The sequence below is a fragment of the Rhinolophus hipposideros genome (assembly GCF_964194185.1).
Source record: "Rhinolophus hipposideros genome assembly, chromosome: 14".
Taxonomy (NCBI): domain Eukaryota; kingdom Metazoa; phylum Chordata; class Mammalia; order Chiroptera; family Rhinolophidae; genus Rhinolophus; species Rhinolophus hipposideros.
In genome coordinates, this window is record NC_138060.1 from 15,713,690 (window position 1) to 15,735,902 (window position 22,213).

A 22,213-nucleotide genomic window follows, 5' to 3' on the forward strand; every position below is an offset into this window, starting at 1 on the left:
AGGTCAGGATGCCAGGCCCTCCAGTGGCTGCCCACAGATACCTTTTCATTCCATGCACAATGCAGCTGTGTAATCTTGGGATGGATATTTGGGAAAAGGCTTGGGAGCAGGAGGGCTAGGAAAACAAGACGCCTTCCCCTTGACAAGAGCAATATTTACACAGGGTTTGAAACAGGCATGCTCTGTACCTCTCCCTCCTGGTTGGGAGTCTCCCTGCAAGACCAGCTCCTTCTCTCAGCAGCGTCCAGCGCTTGCAAAGCAGCCTGAAACCTGAGTTCGTGAGAAGGCCTGCGAACAGCCAAGAGGAAGCGCGAGGCCCCAGGCGCAGCAGGTGTGACCCAGCAGGAGGGTGAGGTGGCTGCTGGCAGCTGCAGGAGACCTCAGTGGCTGCTGTGGGGCCTGGACCAAGGTCTGCTGTAGCGCCAAGTACCAGGCGACCCCCACCTGGGTTTCCATAGTCGGTGGCTTGCCAGGGGCCAAATGCTTACACTATCATTCCAGGGTAGCTGGGAGGACAGGACTCCTAGTTTAGGACCCGTACAAAGTGGGCCAGGGGTTAGTCACTACCCAAGTGAGCCAGACATTTGGGGAGGCAGCAAAACTCAGGGGTTAAGGGCACAGGCTCTCAGGCTGTGGGCCTGGGCTGATTGTTGGTCCCTCTCTCAGCGAAGCTTGGCGAATGCCTCAGCCTTTCTGAGTCTCTTTCCTCGTCTGTAAAGTGGACATTGCCCAGGGTGAAACCATACCATGTCCTTTACATAAGAAGGACCAACTGCTGGCCTGCAGTGCAGTGTGGAGTGGGTGGGCCTGGGAGTCGGCAAGCACTCACCACTCCCACCCCATGGGGATTCTGCTGAGGCCACTGTCTGGCCAGAGTCCCACGGTGGCACACCAGTGGGCGAAGTCACTCTTGCACCTTGGTAGGGTCCCTTGGCCACTTAGGACATTCACTCCCCTCAGGTAACCACAGCCACTCATCCCCCTTGCCCATGGGGAGGTGGGTCTGCTCTATCCCACTCACTGCATCACGGGAGACTAAGAGCAGAATATGTACAAGGATATGTACAAGAATCCTTGAATACAAGGATTCAAGAAAGCGGGACCAGAGCTGCCTTCCTGAGGCGCCAGAGTAACACCCACATGCAATCCGTGTCCCGGTGAGCCCACACCTGTGGCCGTTCCTTGCACAGAAGCATAACAGGACAAGCTCCCCACCCTGGCACTCCCCGTAATGGGCACCACCTGACGCCCCCCTCTAGGTTCACGGTCTGAACACGATCTGTAACCATTACAAGGGGAGGAGATCTGTATGTTTTGACATGGAAAGTTCTTCTAAGATGTCAGGTGAAAATAGCAGGTTGTATAACATTACGGGCACTAAGATTATCTCTGTAAAACAAAAGCAAAACTACAGTAGATGTCTACCTTCCTAATGAACCAACTAGCTAAAAGCAACCAAGCGACCAAGAAAGAAGCCTGACAAAGAGACAATCTGAACGGCCTTCACTGTCAGCCGTGCTTCCTCCTGGACCACATGGAGGAAGGAGTGGCAGAGATGGCGTGAGTTTCACTTTATATACTTCCTTGCTATCTATATTTTTCACAATTAAATGTGTCCTATCTGTAACAAAGGTAAAAAACAAATCGTAACGAGTCCACGAACTTCAGAATTCTTCAACTGTTTCCATCTTTTCTCCTCCTTCATTAGGATCAGAGAAGAAAAGGAGGAGACAGACTGTGACAGGTCTTACTGCAGATTCAATGTGTTTCTGGGGGCCTGGGGACCCTTAAAGGTACTAATAGGTAGGGGACATCCCAGGAGGCCTGTTACATGCACCATGAATTCTGTACAGGCAAGGAAACCCTCAAAATGAATGACACTGGGCTGTATTTCCTCACTATCAGCGAGTGTCCTGGCCCGAAAGTCAAGGAACTGAAATACAACAAACAGTAATGAGTGTGAGGGCCTCGGAAGTGTACATTATCCCAACGTCCCTGGGCACAGCGTATACGAGGCTCGAAGACTGCCCTGTCCCTGGAGCTGGCTCAGTTGAAGATGAGAGGTAGAGGTGGCATGTTACCTGTGGTGCCGCCCTCAAGCCCTGCGCCATAGGCAGACACCAGGGCTGGGTTCCCCGCTTGTCCAGGCTCCCCAACACGCACTTTGAAGGGGCTTCCAACCACGTGGCTCCCATTGAACTTGACATCGATCGTGTGGACACCATTCTCGTGGGGGATGAAACGAACAGCATACTTATCTAGGAGAGTGAGCAAAGGCATGGGGTAACACCAGGCAAGTGGACCCCACCGAGTTAAGGGAGGACAGACGACAGGAAGCCATCCTGCCATGGCCAGTTTCAAATCATTAACAAGATAACGGTTCTACTGGAAGTCTGGCACTTGATACGTTGGATTTTGAAACTACCTGGGCCTATTTGTGTGTCCTCAGTTGGCCCTTTGGGAAATGCATCCAAAACTCAAGTCCTGTTTAATCTTCCAAAAGGACACTTCCTTTTTGAAAAGCTCACTTCTTCCAAAGTTTCTCTATCTGGCCACGTGAAGGGGAAAACAATTGTTCCAAGTAGGGTTAACGCTCCTTAGTTAAGTTCCAAGCTAGCAACTGCCCCACAGGGTAATAGCCAGGTTTTCCCCCGTGAGCTTGAGCCACGGCATGTGGCACGGTAGTCTGTTAACTGCAGTGGACACTGAGGGTGTCCATCCAGCGTGTGACACCTGTCCACCCCTTCCTTCCCCTCGAAGAAGTCCCATCTGGGATGCAGAGAGCATGTTCTCCTCCTCCCTCTCTCGTCAGTCTCTCAGCCTCTCCCTGGCTACTTGCTCCCTTCACTCCCTTCAGAATTTTTGTTCCCCAATGCTCCACCCAACCCTCTTTTCTTTCTCCTCTGCTACTCTCTCCAGAGCTGAACCTCTCTGTATGCAGCCCCCAGCCCATACCCTTCAACACTGCACGTCCCCCGACAGTCCCTAGCTGGGTACCCACCCCTCCTCTATGAAAGCCAATGTGCTTCAGGGGAAAGGGACCCCACCCCCACACCCAGGTATGGCCCTTAATTGGATCAAGCTAATGGGGTGGGGGAATCCCTCTTTCCCCAAGCCATCAATTGGCACATGGCATTTAGCCACAGGAAGTATGTGTTCAGTGAGACAGGACTGGAAAAGGAGCATCTTAAACTTCTGAGAAAGATTCTTAAGGAGAGGATGTCTCTCTTGATTGATGTGGTCTGAAGACGGGAAATCTGAGGTTGCTACAGCCATCTTGTCACGAAGAGGAAGGCCAGTCTCAGAGGGAGGCCCACAAAGCAGAAGAGGGGGCAGAGATGTTTGGGGCCTTCGTGAACACAGCTGAATGGCTGACTGACCCTGAATTTTCCATTTATGTGAATTAACGGACCCCTCTATTGTATGTAATGGACCCCTTTCTTATGCGGGTTGGCTTCAGTTGGGTGTTCGGTAATTTGCAACCGACAGCATCCTACCTGTGGCATGCTGGTGGTCTCAGACACCAAACCTCACTGTGGGCTCAATCCCAGTGGCTACAGAGATCTATGAAATACCTTATTTGGACATCTGGGAGACACTTCAAAACTCCCCAGAAAACCCTGTTAGGGCCTCATACGGCCTCGACCAGCCCTCACCTTTTGCTAACTGCGTCATCCTCTTTCTACCCAATCACCAAACTACATGCAACCTTTCTGAATTCACTTGCATTCCCAATGGCCAATTGGTCACCAAGTGTCATGGTTCTCTGGCCTCAAGTCCCTCCTCTCCATTTCCAATGCTGTTGATTAATAAGGTTTTCTCAAATGGGCCACTCTGGGGGCATCACTCCACCTTATAGATATTCCAGCACATTCTCTATGATGCGTTCACATTTAAACCAAGATGTGATCAGGGCACTCACTCTGGACATTTGTTCCTTCTGAGGCACTTTGCTGCCCTTTCCTTTTCTGCCCAGTGGGAGAAAGACGTCTAAACGCTAAGCCAGGTCTTTGATCTCTACCTTCACTGTACACGTAGCAGTGCACAGAGCAAAGGCCCAATGAGAGCCGTGATCACCGACCTCTTTCTCATGCATTAGGGCCCGCAGTCAATGCTACCTCCTCTGAGAAGCCCTTCTGACCTTGCCAAGGCAGAAACCATTTTTCTCTCCTGCTCTAACCATTTTCACTACGTGGCTGTCAATCCTCCCGTGGTATCGGTGGTCACCTGGGTCCTCACTAGTGTACTGCAGATTTGTGGCCAGGTCCTCACTCAACGCTGAGCTCTGCTTTGAGGCAGGAATGCCTGGCTCAGCCTCACCTTCTTGCCAAGTCTCTGACTCTTTAATAAATGTTCGCAGGCAAAATGTCTCATTCAAGTTGATTGACATCAGAGAATCCCATACATCAAGGCAGCAGGCAAGAAAATCTTATGCTATTAAGCATCCTGAAGACCCAGATTCTCTTTTAAATTTAAATTTACAGATGAACATCAATTGACCTCTCCCCCAGGGTCAAGTAAGGTCAAAGTGTACTTACTCATGTCGTAAGGTCAACAATAAAAATCTGTAAGATTTTGTTAAAATACGAGAGAAAAATAATAATGACCGTAATGTGAAAGGAACCTGAAAACCAGCAGAAAACAAAGCAGCATTTGGAAGAAGAAGAGGAAGAAGTAGAAGGAGAAGTAGAAGAGGAGGAGGAAGAGGAGGAGGAGGAAGAGGAGGAGAAGAAAAGAAGGGATGTTAAATCCCAAAGAGTGTCCCTTCCCTGACAATGTTTATACCCTAATTTATAAACAATTTCTGGCAACAACAGAAAGGGAACGTGAAGGCTGCTCAGTCCTCTGTCGGGTGCACGTTTGCAGAAACGTTCCTGGTGAAGCACCGGTGCTGGGACCCGCAGCCCAGGCCTCCTGCTTACCTGGCTCCAGCTCAGACACGTGGCATTCCTCCACGGCTCCCGAGGGGCTGTGCACCTTGGCATCAATCTTTCCTTTTGCCCCATTCAACCTTATAGCAAAGGAGGCTGGCTGGTTCACCTTTAATCCCGATTCCTGAGAATTTAATACATCAGACAGGGTTATGGCCCTCAGTGTTCCTGCCCAGTGCCACACAATGACCCCACCTGGGACTCTGGGGACAGGTCTCAGGCAAATAGGCCCTGGACGTTTATCCACATAACATTTAACAACAGAAGAGCAAGCAGGTGGGCCATTCCACATCGCTAGCATTAAATAAAAGAAAAGCAGACACACACATCGGCAATCTTGTAACCAAACTATTTTGAATCAGGCTGGAAGAGGTGGGTACTGGGTTAGAAGACTTAAGACATCTGGGTCAACCGGAGTAGTTTTAGCAACCCAAACAGGCTAGAAAATCCAGTATTTCAAAAAAAAAAAGAAAGTAAAAAGCATTCCCCCTTTTAGGAGGCATCTGGCAGCTGACAAAAGCATGCACTCACTAATATGAACAGAGTTTTATATCACTGCTATATTTTATCTCGAGGGTAAGAATAGAGAGAACTTTTAACAAACTTGTAAAAAGGGAGGCGGTTGGTACTACACAGTTGCTAAGAATCAGCAAGACCTGGATTACTCCTATTTCCTAAAGTTGTTTAACCTCCTTCAGTCTCAGTTTCCTCGTATGTAAAATGGGCATAACAACCGAATCTATTTCAGAGAGCTGCTGTGAGGATGAAATGAAGTTTGCATTCAAAGCACTTAGCACAGGGCTTCGCCAATATATATATATATATATATATATATATATATATATATATATATATATATATACACACACACACACACACACACACACACACACGTACACACATGTATATATGTATATATATATATATATATATAGAAAAGCTCAAAAATGTCAGCTTATTGTTAAACAGTAATATGCATTTAGAAGTTGTCTGTATTCCTGAAAAAACAAGAGAGAAGTACAACGTTTGCTGTTGACTGGATCAGTTTCACTCCCCATGCTTTGTCTCGGAAACTATAGCCTCTCTGGGAGGAAGGGATTAGAAGTTTAGGTGCCTAAGATATTTTAAGATCAGCCAATCCTGAACAGCAACATTTTATAAGTCAGCAGTTCTGAGGTAAGCTTGGTTTGGACAGCAACTCCTCAGATAACTCTAAAGCAGCAGGGTTCACACTTAATGTGCAATGCAGCACCTGGGGCTCTTGTTAAAATGCACGCTCTGATTCAGCAGGTCTGAGCCGGGGCCTGGGAGTCCAGGATTCTAATACGTTCCCAGACGACGCCGAGGCTGCATGTCCAAGGCCCACATCTTAGAAGCAAGCCACCTAAAGCGGTGCCGCCTAAATCAGTAGTCAATAGCCACATGTGGCTATACACACTGTATATTTAAATTTCAATCAATTAAAATTAAATAAAATTAAAATTCAGCTCCTCAGTTACACGAGCCACATTTCAAGTGCTCAATAGCCACATGTGGCTGGTGGCTACCGTACTGCACAGCGGAGACGTGGGGCATTTCCATTGTTGCAGAACATTCTATTAGGCTGCACAGAGGTCAGAGACTGGGCTTACAGACCAAACTCAAAATTGAGGAGTCTTTGATCACCAGCTCACCCCCTCCTCCACAAAATGCCAGCCGACTCCAATTTTCTAAAAAGTTTCAAAAGCAAGACAATACACGCCTCTCTTTCCTAACCAGTACCAGATGTGGCCCTGTGGGCCTCCAGTAAATCTCCGATAAATAATTTACATATCACTTGGCATCAAAAGACCAGGGAAGAAAAGGGGAGGAAGCTTACATACCCAGTCGCTCCTGCTGCAGCAGCTGATTACAAAAGCTTGACGGATATACAGCCTGCTACATACTTATTTGAATATTTACGGCCCAATTGTGATGAGAGGACTCTACAAAAAAGATTTCTGGAGAGCATTTCTCCAAACCAGCTCCCTTTGGACAAAACCATTTACATTACCTGAATCCGCTTGCCGGCTAAATCCTCAAGAGGGAGATAAACACCTCGGAAGATCCGAAAGAAATCTTCGAGACGCATGAAGGCAACTCTTTGCCCTCAACAAATGCTGGGTTTATCTCCCTCCGTAGGTTTTAGGTAAGTCGGCCACAAAAGGAACTTCTGTTAAGAAGCCTTTAAATGAAACACAAGAAAAACATCTATACCACAGCAACCAGTTAGCACCCTTGGAACTCTCCAGATGAGGCTTCTTCAATCTGTAGACCGTGACTCTAGTGTGGGTTCTGTTTGGGTTCTCATGTTTGGAACAACAACTAGCAGTACAAATTTCCCCCAGGGTAAGGTTAAAATCTCAAATGTAAACCAAGTGTATGGAACTAGGTGCAATGGTATCACCCATCTGAGATACCAGACTGGGTTTTTGAGAACTGGGGGTAGGGGGTGGGTAACTGAAGGCTATTTAGAAACCCTTTAACCAGAAATCACATTATGGGATTCTGGTGTTATTTCACAACTGAATTGCTACTGCTGATTCAGACACCTAATTATTTTTTAATAATTAGGGCCCAAAGACGTTCCCTAATGCTTCTTAGTTTGGCTAAAGGCTCCAATGCAACCTTGAATCCAGTGACCTGTTTAAGACAGGAAGTAAAGTTCATTTCCTGGCATTCCAATAGATTGGACTGTGTAACCAGTGGCCACAATGCCAGGGTGGGGATTAAGGAGGCCACAGCTAAGACCACAGGTTCTGGAGCCAGAGAGCTCATTCTGCCTCATACCAGCCAGCTCCTGACAGCCACAATCTCTCTACACCTCAGTTTTTCCATCTTTAAAATAGGGTCAAGAGCAACCTACTCACCAGACTGTTGTAAGGATTTAATGAGGTAACACTGATAAAGTTTTTAGCAAAATGCCTTGTGCACTTACTATAAATAAATCATCATAATGAAATAAAACACAATTGACTTTCTTAAGGAAAAAGAAGCCAACAATAGCAGGCTAAACATCACTGCACTGTTAGTTCTGTGTTTGTTTTGTTTTAAAAGCTCTCCTTATCCCTGAACCAATTATTAACAGGCCTCCTTTGTTTCTCTCAAATAAATATTTAAAAGACAAACTTGTCCCCAAACACTGAGGTGTTTTATTGACTGTGGCTCTGTTTTGCTCACCCCCACGTCTCCTTATCCTAAGTATGTGGGGGATTGACTGCTACGACTAAGCTCCTCCACAACTGGCAACATCTGTGCTCAAAACGGAACGGGACGCTCCGCACCCCAGGGGATTGAAGCAGCCTCAGGAGTCCAGGGTCTCACTGGCTGGCCTGTGGTCAAGGAGGTGGATGCTTCCTTGCGTCTCACCTGAAGGCTCATAACAGTGAGGCGGCGGGCGTCGTCGGAGGGAGCAATGACCGGTACCAGGTAGGGACTTTCTGGGATGTGCTCGTCGTTAAACTTGATAGACACCTCGTAGTTACCTGTGGGGATACGAAAGTCCCATCATTTCAAAGACTCCAGGAAGGTCGTTACAGAGAGGCCTCCTGCTTCTAGACCTCGAGCTAAAATGCCTCTCGAGAGACCCTGCCCTCCTAAGTGGCCGTGGCTGATTGGTTCAGGGCGTTGTCTGACTCAGGATGGGCCTACATGATTTTCTTAGTTGGAAAAGAGTCTTCACTCAAATCCACAGGGTCCCACAAAAGGCCGTTGTATAGAACTCAGGAGATCTGTGAAACTCGATGGGAAAAAAAATCACATCTTTATGTTTATTAACCGCTAGCTGAAATTTAGCATTTCCTTTCTCTAGAAATGTTGACAAGTCCTTTTAACATGAAAAGTACTTGTGATTTTGTCACCAACAAAGGTTACAAATATTTTTATATTTTAGTTGTACATATACCTTGATATATGATTTATACTCATCACTATTTTGAAATTAAGGTCGTTCACAGGCTGTCACCAAATCTTACGATTCAACGTATTAATGAAGATGGGCACATGTTGCTACGTTACATGTTTGTTTCTGCAAGATTTTGATAACTACATTTTAATAGAGTGGATTTCTTTTATAATTCAATGTAATTGATATTCTGTATATCAGAACATCAGCCTGAGAATTGTCCCCACAGGCTTCACAAAGCGGCCACGGCACAGAAGGTTAAGGACCCCTGTTTGAGGGAGCACAGACGCCGAGGTTCCTCCTTTGGGGCAGCTACACCAGCCAGTGGCCAAGGGTGGGCACAGAGGCTGGTCAGTGGAAAGAACGAAAAGGGTGAATGAAAGCATGAAGTCAGGAGGCAGACGGAGAAGGACAAGAGATGATGACAACAAGAATTCCTGCCCTTTTGAAACTTGGCTGCATTTCCTGCAAATGGATTTCTAGGAGAAGCTCTCATGCACCTACAGAAATTCCTTTTACTTGAGCTAGCTCGACAGGTTTCTGTTCCTGACAACCTACCCATCCTCCAACAAGGCAAATGTCCTCAGTTGGCTCTCGAATACGTACCAGGCTCTTGGGCAATATAAGACACACCACAGGATCCGTTTTTATGGTCATCAAATGTAATCTCGGCCTTACTGGGACCCTCAACAGCAATCGAGAGCCCCCCTGCGCCTGCTTCTCGTGTCCAGATGCTGAACTCGGCTGAGACAAAGAAATAGCTGGTTAGTGATGGAGCCTGGGCGAGGGCCCTCTTCTCGCCCAAAGTCACAGGGCTGGGTTACTTTTATTGACAGGCTTCTTCCCTTCCCTTCACCCCAGCAGAACCTAAGGAAGAGCACTGCAGATGTTTCCTAGGTACGACCCATGAGTACACTACGTTTGTGGGACACTGCACATCTTGTGAATACACCTAAACCAAGCCAGAAAAAGATGGGAATGTTTAGTTTTGTTCCCTTAGACCAGTCCAAACTTTTTCCAACGTTTTTTACCAAGAGCCATATGCGATAAAATACACAAACAGCCGGGCCACTCACTCGAGGTGAAGTACATATTATATTGCCTCACCTGGTTTATTTAAGTAAACTAAATATATTTTTGGAATTTGCTCTGGGCCAAAAAAAAATGGATTGTGGGCCGCAGTTGGCCCGCAGGCCGCAGTTTGGACACCCGTGCCCTAGACCTTCCCACCAGTAACCACCACTTGAAGGGACCTTCACAATGACTTTTATAGAAATCTAACTGTTCTACAGAATGCTAGCCCTGCAAGATGCTCGGGAAACAGCTTCAGTATTCTGTTCCCCTCTTCTCTAAGGCTTACCATACACAGTAACTAATTGAAGGCTCCGAGAAGTCCCTCAGTAAGAAATTTGTTTAGTTTTGGGTAGGTGAGCAATTCCCAAAGGTACTCAGCCAGTTCTTGTTTTAAAGAATGCCCCTTAGTACCACCCACCAGAATGACACATGTCAAGTCTTCTCTTCGGAGTAGGGTGAGGGCAGGCTGCTCACACCATCAGGCTCGGTTCTTACTCATCTCAAGTAAAACGCCTGCCTGGAATGCTCACCTGGGACTCCTGCTTCTCCTCTCTCCAGGCCAGGGCCTCCTGCCCGGACCTTGTGGGCGCCCCCCTCACCGAGTGGCCCCACGGTGAACTGGAAGGGGCTGCCAGTCACATGCTGGCCTCGGTACTTGACGCTGACTGTGTGCACGCCCATCTCCTGAGGCACAAACCGGACACAGTGCGAGTTCTTCCCCATGGGCACAATCTCTGCCTCGGTCACGCGGCCAGAGGGGCTGGTGACATGGGCTGACATATCACTGCTATTGATTTCTGAAAGGGAGCAAAAAGTTGGTGTTAAAGCAAGGGCCTGAGGCAGAACAGGACATGCAGGGCAAACAGCAGAGGACCAAGCAGGTGCAGCTCGGGGGTGTGGGGTGCTCAAGCTGGATGCCTGCCCTCCGGTCTCCCCCAAATCCCTGGGTGGCTATGGTCAGCATGGAGAAAGCCAGGCCCTTTAAGCCACCCAGTGCAGAGAACATTCTAGGGGAACCGACACTTCTTGCCCTACCAGGTACTTTCACAGCCTTGCTAGCTGGAGCTGAATTAATTCCACACATCAGTTTCAAACCAGAGCCTGAGCTGATAGTTAAAGCACATATATAAAAACTATGACAGAGAAGATGTCTTTAGGCCAAAGGTGACATGGGGCCATCTGTCATACTTATAGGGACTCTTTTCCATAGGTAGGTAAGGGCAGACAACGCCAGAGCTGTCATCCCTCACTGCCAAGCAGCCTTGGCATTTCTTTGAGGTAACAAGACAAAATGCACTCAAAGAAAAAGGTAAACACATGTCAGTCCCAACAATGAAGGGGAAAGCATGCATGAGCAAAGCTTCGAGCAAACCGAAGACCACAGGCCACTTTCCAGGAAGCAATGCTTTGGGTCCCCAACACCAGGAAGCAGACCACATCTGTTCCACCCCAGGTGCCCATGCCATGCCGAGGACCGTGCCTATACTGACGTGGTAGAGACAGGTACACCACATGCTGGGTGATGGCGTGACGCCATCACCTAGAGGCACATGAAAATGCACCCTCTAGCCCTACAGGGTCGGGGCTGAGCAGTGCATGACTCTGAGCCCTGAGGACACAGAAAGGAAGGGAGGTTGAGGAGAAGGTCATCAGCATGGACTGGGTCCGAAAACCTCTGGAAGCTGGTGAGCCATCCTCCATTCGAACTGACAAGAGGCGGTCATTTCAGTAAGGAGGGGAAAAGTGAGACTCACCGAGTCATCTGGTACCAAGTAACTGAAAAGAGTAAAAAGGAGTCAGAAGCCAGAAAAGGCTAAAGAGAAAGGGTAACCATCCACATCACACAAAGATAAGAGACAAACAGGCAAAGGGACCAGAACAGATAATTTGCCAAATGAGAAATGAAGCAAATGAAAACAGTCTCTGTCACTAGCAACCTGAGAAATTAAATTGAAAACTGGACACCATATTTTTCCATCAGACTGGTCAAATGAGAGAGAAAGACAGTGCCCAGTGCTGGTAAGGATAGAGAAATGGGCGCCAATTCATTTTCTGGAGGGCAGGCTGCCAAGGCCTAGCTGCATCGCAAACTCACCGGCCCAGCAGTCTCCTCTGATGTGACAACAGCCTGAGCAATTGGTGGCGAATGTCACAGAGCAATGATTATAGGAGTTGAGGGATGGAAGTGAGTGTACGTGGAATGAGAAAACCTAACAACGGGCGGTGCATTTGACATGAAATGCATGCAACCTTATGTAGTCATTCAGAAGGTGATGTGGGAGTTTATTTGTTGCTGTGGAAAGAGGCCCACAATAGAGTGAGTAAGCACACCAGTGTGATCTGAAATCGAGCCCATGGGCCCATGAGGCTGAAGGCATCCAAGGTCCAGCTCCATTCCTCAGACATGAGCCACCATCTCCCTGGATGGTGAGATATGAGGTGACGCTTACCTCCCTCACATTTGACCACATAAATTTGTTAGGATCACGACCCATACAGCTCTTTTTAAGTGATTTGGTCTGGACACTAGAGCAACGAGGTTTTTATCACATTCACACGTGACCAACGTGGTGTCTACACAGGAAGAACCCATAAAATATTGCTCAGAGGGCAAAGCAAATCGATACGCAACATGTCAGGAAAGACAGGATTCCCAGTATGGGAAAAAAGCCCCCTCTCCAGATTAGGAAATGAGTGTCATCTGAAGACAACATAGAGTTTCTGTCTCCACAGAATCTGTGCAACTCCACAGCATCTGCCAGCTGCTGGGCAGAGGAGCCTCAAAACCTTTACTCACACAGCGATCTCTCTTTGGGAGGATTCTTTATAGAAAGAACCTGGACCACATTTCAGAAAGACTATGCCTGTTTACTGGCTAATTGGGCCCCATGGAGAATAAACATGGCTAAAGGGCTAATGTGCCCACACAGCCAGCCCTGCAGCATGGTCCTCGGTTTAATTTTAGGAATGAAAGAGATGAATGGAAATTTGAAAGTTGCTGCTGGGCTGACACCTCTTAAATACTTCTAGGTATTGGCATCAGCAGGGCTAGTTTTCTCACGGACATTATTCTATTCGACAACTACTAAATTAAAATCTATAAGCTTATCTATTTCCTCCCATGGGATATAATAAAGCTATTTTCCTTTGGAAGGAGAAAAGGGGAGCGGGTGAAGAGATTTACTTTTCCTGGGTGGACCTCTGTAAAAATAAATATTAAAAATAGTAATAAATGGAAATTAAAAGAAAAAGACTAGTCACCCATGGTGAACTTTGGCAGTACATGCTGGCTCAGGCCTGGACTTCATTTTCAATGGTGCCCACTGTCCCCACACACAGGCCCCTCATGCTCACCTGGGATTTTCAGGTTCAGGTCGCAGATGCTTCCGACAGTGGCCACAGAGGGGGCCCGGCTGGTCCGGGTGATGCTCTCCTTGACTCTCCCCTCCCCACTGATCTTCACGGTAAACGGGCTCCCTGCAGGGACCGAGAAGGCCCACGTGAGCAGCCCAAGGCCCCAGGCACAACATCTACAGAAAACCCAAGCACCAGGCTAGGAGAGCAAAGGGGACTGCACCTACCGGGCACGTGCTCGTCAGCGAATTTGGTGGAGACAATGTAAACCCCAGGCACCGTGGGGAAGTAGGAGACCTTGCAGGTGCCATCTTCCAGGTCCTCCGTCTGGATGTCCACTTTGCTGGGGCCTTCCACGGCCAAGGATATGCCGCCATAACCTGCAACACAGTAGCCCAGGGCTGTTGTGACAGCAACTCTCTGGGAAGGGAGAGCTCAGAGCACGTGGAAAGGACATCTAACCCTGGAAATTCAAACTGCTATTTCCAGAGAGCAGAAAGCAGATAACTGTGGCTCCTGATGGAGAGCCCCAGGCAGAGGAGCAGGTGAAATCCTACAGTGGGTTAACGTGCTGAACATGGCTTTGACCACAGAACCTTTCTCTCGAGGATATTTACGACTATCCTATGGGTCACCTGCCCTGTAGAACCCACTGGGAAAGACACTCTGCCCACACGCCTCCAAGAACAGCATGCACTGCCTTGCAGGTCTATTGCCAGCCACAGGCCTGAAACTTTGAATATCTAAGCTGCCTTGGATGTCTAGCCAGGGGAACACTAAGACAGCAGACCTGAAGGTTTAACAACATGAGGAATGAAGAGGGAGCATCAGCTCATCAGGACCAGGAATTCTCTGGCCCTCTCCCCTAGGACTAATGACTCTGTCTAGAAGTCACCAACATGGCCACCACTCAGAACGGCAGAAGATGAAGACACGAGGATGTGGTGTAGTTTGGAGAGGCCCAGCCTAGTTCAAACCATCTCAAAGAGGAAATAGGAAGAGTGTCCTCATTTCCATGAGAGCACTATGAGCAGAACACGACCGTGGCCAGCTGACCCAACATTCTTTGCTTGGGATGAGTCCAGGAGACCCTGGGAAGCTGAGAACAATGGTGGGAGTATAGATAATGAAAGAGATCTGTGAGTTGTAGTGGCTCCGGGTTCAAATGCCAGAAGGAGACACGCTGTGAATCCCTCAGTTTCTTCATCTAGAAAACAAAGATAACACCAACTTTGCCAGTGGGCATGGGGCTTAAATGATAATGCCAGAATAAGGACCAACAACTCAGAAAGAAAAGGGAGTTCATAGGACAAAGGAATGAAGCAGCTTAAGAAAGCAGCTTAAGAAAGTGACCCATTCTTGGAAGCTCCGAGCCTTCCCCCCTGGCCCCTGGGGCCACCCTCACAGACCTGCATCCCTCGTGTCCACGATGAATTCAGACATCTCGAAAGTCCGGCCTTCTGACAGGCCACGGCCGTAGACTTTGGCTCTGCGGGCGTCGCCGATCTCGGACTGGACCACCATGATGGACACAGGGCTATTAGCCACGTGATTGCCGTTCTTCTTGATGCTGACCAGGTGTTCGCCCACCTCCCGGGGGATGAAGGAGATGCCTGGACCAGAGCACAGTTTGGGGTAAGGGGGGAGGAAAGGGAATGAGGAGAGGAACTAGGAGGGAGACACGTATGGAAATACGACTTCCTTCCTGACTTTGCAGCAACTCAGAGTATCCGAGAAGATAGTCAACCTTGCAACATAGAAATACACTTTGACTTTTATCACGTGTGTGATCTAGCAGGTTTAGCATATCACACTCCAATATGTTACCAGTTTCACAGGAAAGGACTGAAGGAATGTCCACCTCCCACCTAAGATGTCCCAGCTCCAGCCGGGAAGGAGGACTGGACTCACCGATGTGATTGTTGGGCAGCCTCTTCAGAAGACAGGGCTCGTCGCGGCCGGACGGAGCCTTAATGCTGGCCGTCAGCGTGCTGAGGTCAGTCTCACTGATGTCAAGAAGGAAGTCAGCAGCAGAGCCCAGCTTCACCTGAGAGCACCGTCTGCTGTCGTCTAGGAAACAAGCCCGCAAACACGGCTTCCATTACACGTGGTCACTCGGTTCTCTGAAGCCCTCACACCACCCAAAGGTAAGTGAAAAAACATGCTTCAGACAGTGAGTGGACCTAGCCAACAATCAATGATTTCTACGTATGCCTGGTTAAGAGGAACACTGGTTGTTGGCACGAACTGGAGTCTTAAGTCTTCACGGAACACTTTTTAAAGGAATCTGCCAGTGGACGGCACCTGCCACCTGCCTGCCATCCCTTTGGGCATTTCTCAGGTAAACATTCATCATGTTCCACACTGGACTGCTGGCTATTTACAGACAGGTCTAAACAGAGGCAAGAACCTTGTCTTGGGCAATTTCTTTAGGACCTACAGAGAGCATGATCAAAACCCAGTGAGCACAATAGAGGGTAGCAGCAGGGCTTTGAAGCAGATAACCTCAATCTGAATCGCACAACATCCACGTGAACTTGGCTAAGCCAGTATCTCTTCAAGCCTCAGTTTTCCCACCTATAAAATGGAGGAAATCTATCTAGTAGTGATGCTGAAGGCATCTCTGAGCTCGTGTATTCATGCGTATTAATAATACGTATTATTTGAATGCCTCCATCTGATCCCCTGCTATTTACACGTGGGAGTCAGACTGGCATAAAATAAGTGCACTCCAAATGGAGTGCTTGCCGTTTCCCTGGCTGACCAGCTAAGGGGGGAAGTTAGCTCATCTGAAGTTGGTCTTGCATTTCCAGTTCCTTCCAAATGAGTCCCTGTGAAACCTAAACTCAAACATGACTAGCGTGCTGTCCCTGGTCTGACGGGGAGAAAGGCTGATGGGGGAGAAGCCACACGCCTCACTAGGGAGCCCCAGCGAGCCAGGTAAGCCCACCTGTGATCTTGGCTGTAAACGGGCTGCCGGGGATGTGCTTGTCATTGTACTTGACCAGAATGCTGTAGTCGCCTGGCAGCGTGGGCAGGTAAGTCACTGTGCACGTCCCATCTTTGTTGTCAATGCAGCTGATTTCTGCCTTTGACGGCCCCTCGATAGCCAAGTCCAGGCCACCTGTGAATGGCAGCAGGGGGGAAAGCCATCAGGGAGTGCTTCTTTGTTTCCATGGGAACAACTCATCCAAGGCAGCCCTGAGTCTGGGAACATCAGTCTGACACAAGCCATGTGAGCCATAGGCAAGGTGCGTAGGTCAGAATAAAGCGACGTACATGGTGAAAGCGCCCACTAGGAAGGAACGCCCCCATGTGAATTCTTCACTGAAAGTAACCCTGAAGTTCTCTCTACTCTTCCAGATGTGTGGGACGAGAAAGGGGTGGAGCCCTGAACCCCAACCACACACACGGGAGGGGTATCGCACAGACTATCACTGCCGCTCAGGCGCCGGATGCCATTGTGGAAATCCCATCAGAACCACAAATGTGAAAAGCGCCACGAAGACGGTGGGGATGCAGATTTATCTGGAATGGGCCACTAAATAACTCAAATGGTCCCATGGATGCGAGTATATATATGTAAAAAGAACAAAAACAAAACCGTCATCAACCAAAACACAATGAAAATTTTAGGCAAGTCACAGGAAGCATTTCACAGCATGAATCTGATTTCAATCAGAACCTAAAAAACTTCAAAAATTCCTGTTCTGGGTAGAAGACAGAGCAGCTATATGTAAGGCATTTCTACGAGACAAAAGGTAAGACAAATAAAACCATCCTACAGTTTTATTTTTAAAAGCTGCCCTGGACTTGTGTCCGCGTAGCTCTCCAGTGGAAAACTGAAAGCATATAACCACATAAATGACTCAGTACCTTCTCCTGCATCCTCCGTGACGATGGTGAAGGTGGCAGTTTTGTTGGCCACTCCATATACCAGGCCGGGACCATATGCAGAAACGCTCCCACTGTTGGGATAGTTCACGTAGAACTGGAGCGGGCTCTCTGGGTTTGCAAAGAACACAAACAAAACTGGGAGTCACTGAGGGGGAATGTATACCTCGGACCCCCAGTGTCCTAACATTTCTCTAACAGCAAGCAGGTGTGGTGTCTCCTACACAGAGGCAGAAGGCACAAATGAGACTGATGGAACTTACCCTCCTAGGACATACAGTGGGGTCTACTCACAATTGTTCCTTCAATGTTACACAAGAAAATCAGTCCTGGGGCTGCTCCAGACCAGAGGGGGCACTAAAGCAGGGGAGTCCCCCTCAACTTGACTAATAAAGAGGAAACAGCTGACTGACTGTGTGAACAAATGACCCACTCACTGTTAAGAAGGAACACAGCTGAAAAGGCTTTTTGTGAGGCCATTTGACGGTGCCCTTCAAAATGGAAGGCCCTACAAGCCCACCCCACACTGTGGAAATGTATCCCACAGCGATCCTTCCTACCCACTTCCACTCCCAGCCCTATGCAAGTACTTCCATTTCCACAGTTGTCAGATGCAAATTAGGAAAAGCCCTATATCCAATAATAGGGAATTGATTACATAAATACTGTTCTACTCTTGGGTCACTAAAAAGAATGAGGGAGATCTATATGTACTAACTTGAGAGATTATCTATAATGCGTTGCATTAAAAAGAGGAAAAGGCAAGTTGCTATATAATATTAACACCATTATTCCACCCCTTTAAAAACAAAACAAAACAAAATTGTATGCATGTTTGTAGGTACAGAAAAAAACATCTGAAAAGACACACATACCAGCAAGGAAACTAGGAAGGAAATGAGAGAAAGACAATTTTCACTTTCTCTGTATCTTCATCTTTATAATATTCAAATAGAAGCAGATAATACATTTTTGCTTTGAACAAATGTTATGCACACACATACACATAAACTAAAGCAAACATCATCGCAAAGGGCTAACTTCTCCAGGGTTTAAATTGCTCTCAGAAACTGATATGACAAAGGCCAATAACCACATAGAAAAACCGGGCGAAGGATGGAAATGCTCAGTTCTCAGGAAATGATACACAAACACTCGTAGTACTAAAACATATAGAAAGTTGCCTAGTCTCATTCATAAGAAAAATACAAATAAAGCAACACTAAGATACTGTTTTTTCAACTATCAGTTTGGCAAAGTTTCAAAAATTTAACAGTCTATTCCACTGGCAAAGTTGTAGAAAAGCAGGTACTCTCCCACATCGCTGGTGAGTGTGTGAATTGGAAGAGCCCCGATGAAGGGCAATTTGTCACATCTAGCAAAATGACAGATGCCAGTACCTGTGCCCAGCAATTCCTCCCCTGGGAACAAAATCTCACAGATACGCCTTCGCAAGTGTAGTACGATAACGTAAAAGGCTATGATTCACTGCAGCACGACTAGTAACAGCAAAAGGTGGGGAAGAACTATCCTCCACCGGGGACAACGGTTAAATATGTAAGGGGTCACCCAAATGGCAGGGTGCCCCGAAGACGCTCTATTATTCAGATGTGCAAAGCACTCCTGCATGAACTGTTAGAAAAAAAGGACAAGGACCGAATAATGTGTTGAGTAAGTGACTGTTGATGTAAAATATGGAAAAGGATTACAAATCTGTATTCCCATTTGCTTGTAGAGTCTTAAAAATATTCTGAAATCCAACATGAAAAGACTATCAGTTTGGTTCAAGGAGAGGGCAGATAGGAGCTATGGGTGGGAAGGAAGCCTTTTTCCACATCATTTTAAAACTCTGTGCATGTTGCCTACTCAAAGTATTAAATTAAAAAATAATTTTTTTAATTAAAAAAAGAGCAAGAATACTTTTTGTTTTTTAAAAAAGAACAGTAACAACACATTCTGCTGCTCGAAGGACCTGAAACTTGAGCTGGCTTTCCTTGTCAAGGGCAGTGTGACAATAAGGCAGCTTTGCCTCTTCTCACAACCTCTTCTCCCGCCACAAACCTCCAAACCACGTAGGGTTCTCTTGGAAAGTCCCTTGATGTGCCTCCCATTTTTCTCCCAGCTAACCCTGTGGCCACACTTGGCATAGTGACAAAGATAAACCATCACGGACCTAAGGGCCTGCGCTCTGCCCCAGGACGTTCAGCTGCATCATCCCTCTGGAAATGAGCTGCATCTGCTGGGGTCACAGGCCTTCTGGTTTCACAGGGACGCCAATAGCATACTCCCAAACCTGCCACTGAGAACTGTTTCCCACACAGCAGTTGACCGAACGTCTGCAAACCTCCCAGAAGCTCAGGCTCCTGAATCTGGGGAGTCCTGCATGCAGGGCGTGCTGGCCAAGGCGCTGAGCCCGACTCACCGGGGATGTGGCTGCCCATGTATTTAATGTGCATCTCATGGAGCCCGACCTCCGTGGGGGCGTATCTCACGGTGACCGTGCCATCCTTGTTGTCCACAATCTCAGGTGTGGCCGTCTTCCCAGAAGGCATGTGGACTTCTCCTATTGGAGCACAGGGAGACAGGGCAATGCGCCCACCAGTGACTTTGCCCGGAGAAGGCACAGGTGGCCTTCAAAAGAAAGGTCTTCAGATCAAAGCACACTCCCTGCTGCCTCAAACACTCAAGTTCCACAACAGGAAAATAGACACGAACCTGGCTTTATTTTGTTCCCTTTTGGTCCCACAAAATGCAGCAGGCAACTCCTAAGCAAAGGGATTTCTACTTTGTACTGACAAATTAGAAGCTGAAGCAGGACTTGAGAAGACCACGAGAAGAGGATTAATTGAGCGCCGACTCAAAGAGAAGCAGGCATTAAAAGGAGGCAGCAGAGAAAGTAACATGGTACAATAGATCTCAGTGCCAATATCATATCTGGAAAAGTGGAAGAGTGAGAGAAAGCGGGGAAAAAGGCAGAACAGAACGCTGACAGTTAGGAGTAGTTCTTCACCTGGAGAGGACCTCAAGCTCTCTCCAGGAGGTAATGCAAGTTATAGAGGAGCCGCCTCTTCAGAGACACACACAGGTACACAGAACATTCTGCAATCTCAGGAGCTCAAGCACCAACCCCTAGAGCAAGAACCAGGGATGCTGGGATCAGGACGGCAGGTCAGGGGGCAGACAGGTGGAACCACCTCCCGGTACCATTCTGGAGACCTAGTGCGAGCAAGGGAGAATGGGATGGTTTTCATGACAGTGCTTACCAGTGATTTCTCCTTTCCTGACTGCGAACGGGATGACCAAGTCGAAAGGTTTAAACCCCAGGCCGTTCATGTCACTCACTGGGACATAGGCCTCTTCAGTGACCTAAAAACAGGAAGCAGCGGTCACTGGGTAAAGTGGACAACAGCGTGAGCTCGTGAAGCCATGGCGGGCAGAGCAACTGGGAATTTTGCAAGCAGTGCAGCGAGGATTTGGAGATGTGGTTGCCCGTGTGGTACGGGCTTTGTGGAACTGGCCCTGGGGCCAGAACAGAACCTGAGGGATTGGAGAAGTCATGTGACCAATTGCTAAAAATCACTAGGCAGTTTGCTTGTAAAATTCCCAGCAGTGCCCACAGGAAAATGGAAAAGTGAGAGACAGCAGTGTCTGTGAGTCCCAAGAGGCTCCATCTGGAAAGGTTTAGTGGCTTGTGGCCTGGAAAAGAAGGTGTGTTTTAAGTGGCAGAAAGTAGCAGCGGGTGGCTTTCGCCCTGAACAGACACCCAATGTGCAAAAGTGGTGGCTTTGAGAGTCGCAGGAGTGCTGAAGACAGCTGTCCATCTTTCTCTTTAAATGTAGAGACAAACTGCACCGAGCGTGATCACACACATGACGGCTGGTGATTCATGGAGCGTGTACGATGACATGGGTGAGTCTCATTACAGGGAAAGCAGGGATCATTGTGATGGACTGATCGGTGAGGGACAAACCAATGACCAGGACACCAGAGGGCATAAGCAATCCCCAGAAGCAGGCTGTAGCTTTTCTGAAATGAAGTCTGAGTAAACACAGAAATGCAAAAAGGAAAAAAAACCAGAAAGTGTACCCAGGGCCTGAATCCAGGGGAACATGCATTTACCGGTGCCTCCTCCACAGCCATGACTTCCCCGTCCGTGGCCTGGTCGGTGGCAAATGAAGATTAGTAGGGAATCACATTAGAGGGACACTGCTACTCAGTAGATTCTACCACCTAGCAGCTGCTTGCTCCCTGTCTGCTCCACATTGCACAGCAGGGAGCCTACCTCCTTCCTACCCTTGGGGTAAGCAAGTTGGCGCCCTCCTTCGAATGTCAAATCCACATGCCCTTTGAACCCACAACCCCACTTCTAGGAAACAGGTCTACAGAAATAGTAGCAGGAAAGTCCACAGATGAGTGATGTATGCAAGGGTTTTACTGGAGCCGTTTGGGGTCATGAGAACCTGACGCAACTTAAAAGTCCCTCTGTGAGGGAGTCAGCTAAGTAAATTCCATAAGTCTGTGTAGTGAAACGTCGCGCAGCCACGCTGAAGAAGCAGGCACATCTGACGAATAGATGCGGAAGGCTATCTGCGGCACAGTGAAGGGAGGAAGCACGTTGCAAAGCAACGTGTGGTGTGGTGTGACCAGGCCCAAAGCTGATGTTTGTTACGCAAACAGGGAAAAGCATGAAATTGGGAAAGTAGTCTCTTGCTATTTGCAATGTTTTAAAAGTCTTTATAAATTCATTAAAAAACAATAACCCATAGACTTCATGTTCCTAATCCAACTGCCCTGATGAGAGGGTCTCCCTCTTTTACCAAAATAAACAAGAGTCGGAAGGCCTCCCCTGTGGGGGAAAGTCTACATGCCCACATTCACTCCTTTCAGTGTTATTTTGTCATCTGCAGAAAGGGAGATTCTCTTACAAAGGCAACTTTGTGAGCTGTGACATTTGGAACAGCCCGATCGCCCCCTTGTAGGGCCCTCTCAGGTTGGGTCTACTCAGATACTGGAAAGAAGATCTTTCAATGGCTACGCT

The 22,213-nt window shown here is 47.9% G+C and overlaps 1 protein-coding gene across 7 annotated transcripts in view; it reads right to left on the bottom strand.

Annotated features, from left to right (window-relative positions):
• The window catches only part of FLNB (filamin B), a 124,654-nt gene that overhangs the window by 5,643 nt on the left and 96,798 nt on the right, over positions 1 to 22,213 (bottom strand). For 3 of the 7 annotated variants that reach the window (XM_081072937.1, XM_081072940.1, XM_081072939.1), the window contains 14 exons: positions 21,262 to 21,333; positions 20,439 to 20,541; positions 19,598 to 19,738; positions 17,158 to 17,286; positions 16,232 to 16,405; positions 15,193 to 15,351; positions 14,691 to 14,894; positions 13,509 to 13,661; positions 13,282 to 13,404; positions 10,458 to 10,724; positions 9,460 to 9,597; positions 8,319 to 8,434; positions 4,923 to 5,055; positions 2,082 to 2,258 (listed from right to left, as the gene is read on the bottom strand). In XM_081072937.1, coding sequence (XP_080929063.1) covers positions 2,082 to 2,258; positions 4,923 to 5,055; positions 8,319 to 8,434; positions 9,460 to 9,597; positions 10,458 to 10,724; positions 13,282 to 13,404; positions 13,509 to 13,661; positions 14,691 to 14,894; positions 15,193 to 15,351; positions 16,232 to 16,405; positions 17,158 to 17,286; positions 19,598 to 19,738; positions 20,439 to 20,541; positions 21,262 to 21,333 — 2,089 coding nt within the window. Of the gene's footprint in view, positions 1 to 2,081; positions 2,259 to 4,922; positions 5,056 to 8,233; positions 8,435 to 9,459; positions 9,598 to 10,457; positions 10,725 to 11,681; positions 11,704 to 13,281; positions 13,405 to 13,508; positions 13,662 to 14,690; positions 14,895 to 15,192; positions 15,352 to 16,231; positions 16,406 to 17,157; positions 17,287 to 19,597; positions 19,739 to 20,438; positions 20,542 to 21,261; positions 21,334 to 22,213 lie in introns of those variants that run through there. The other 4 variants (XM_081072938.1, XM_081072936.1, XR_013994901.1 and 1 more) reach the window with 3 other exon arrangements.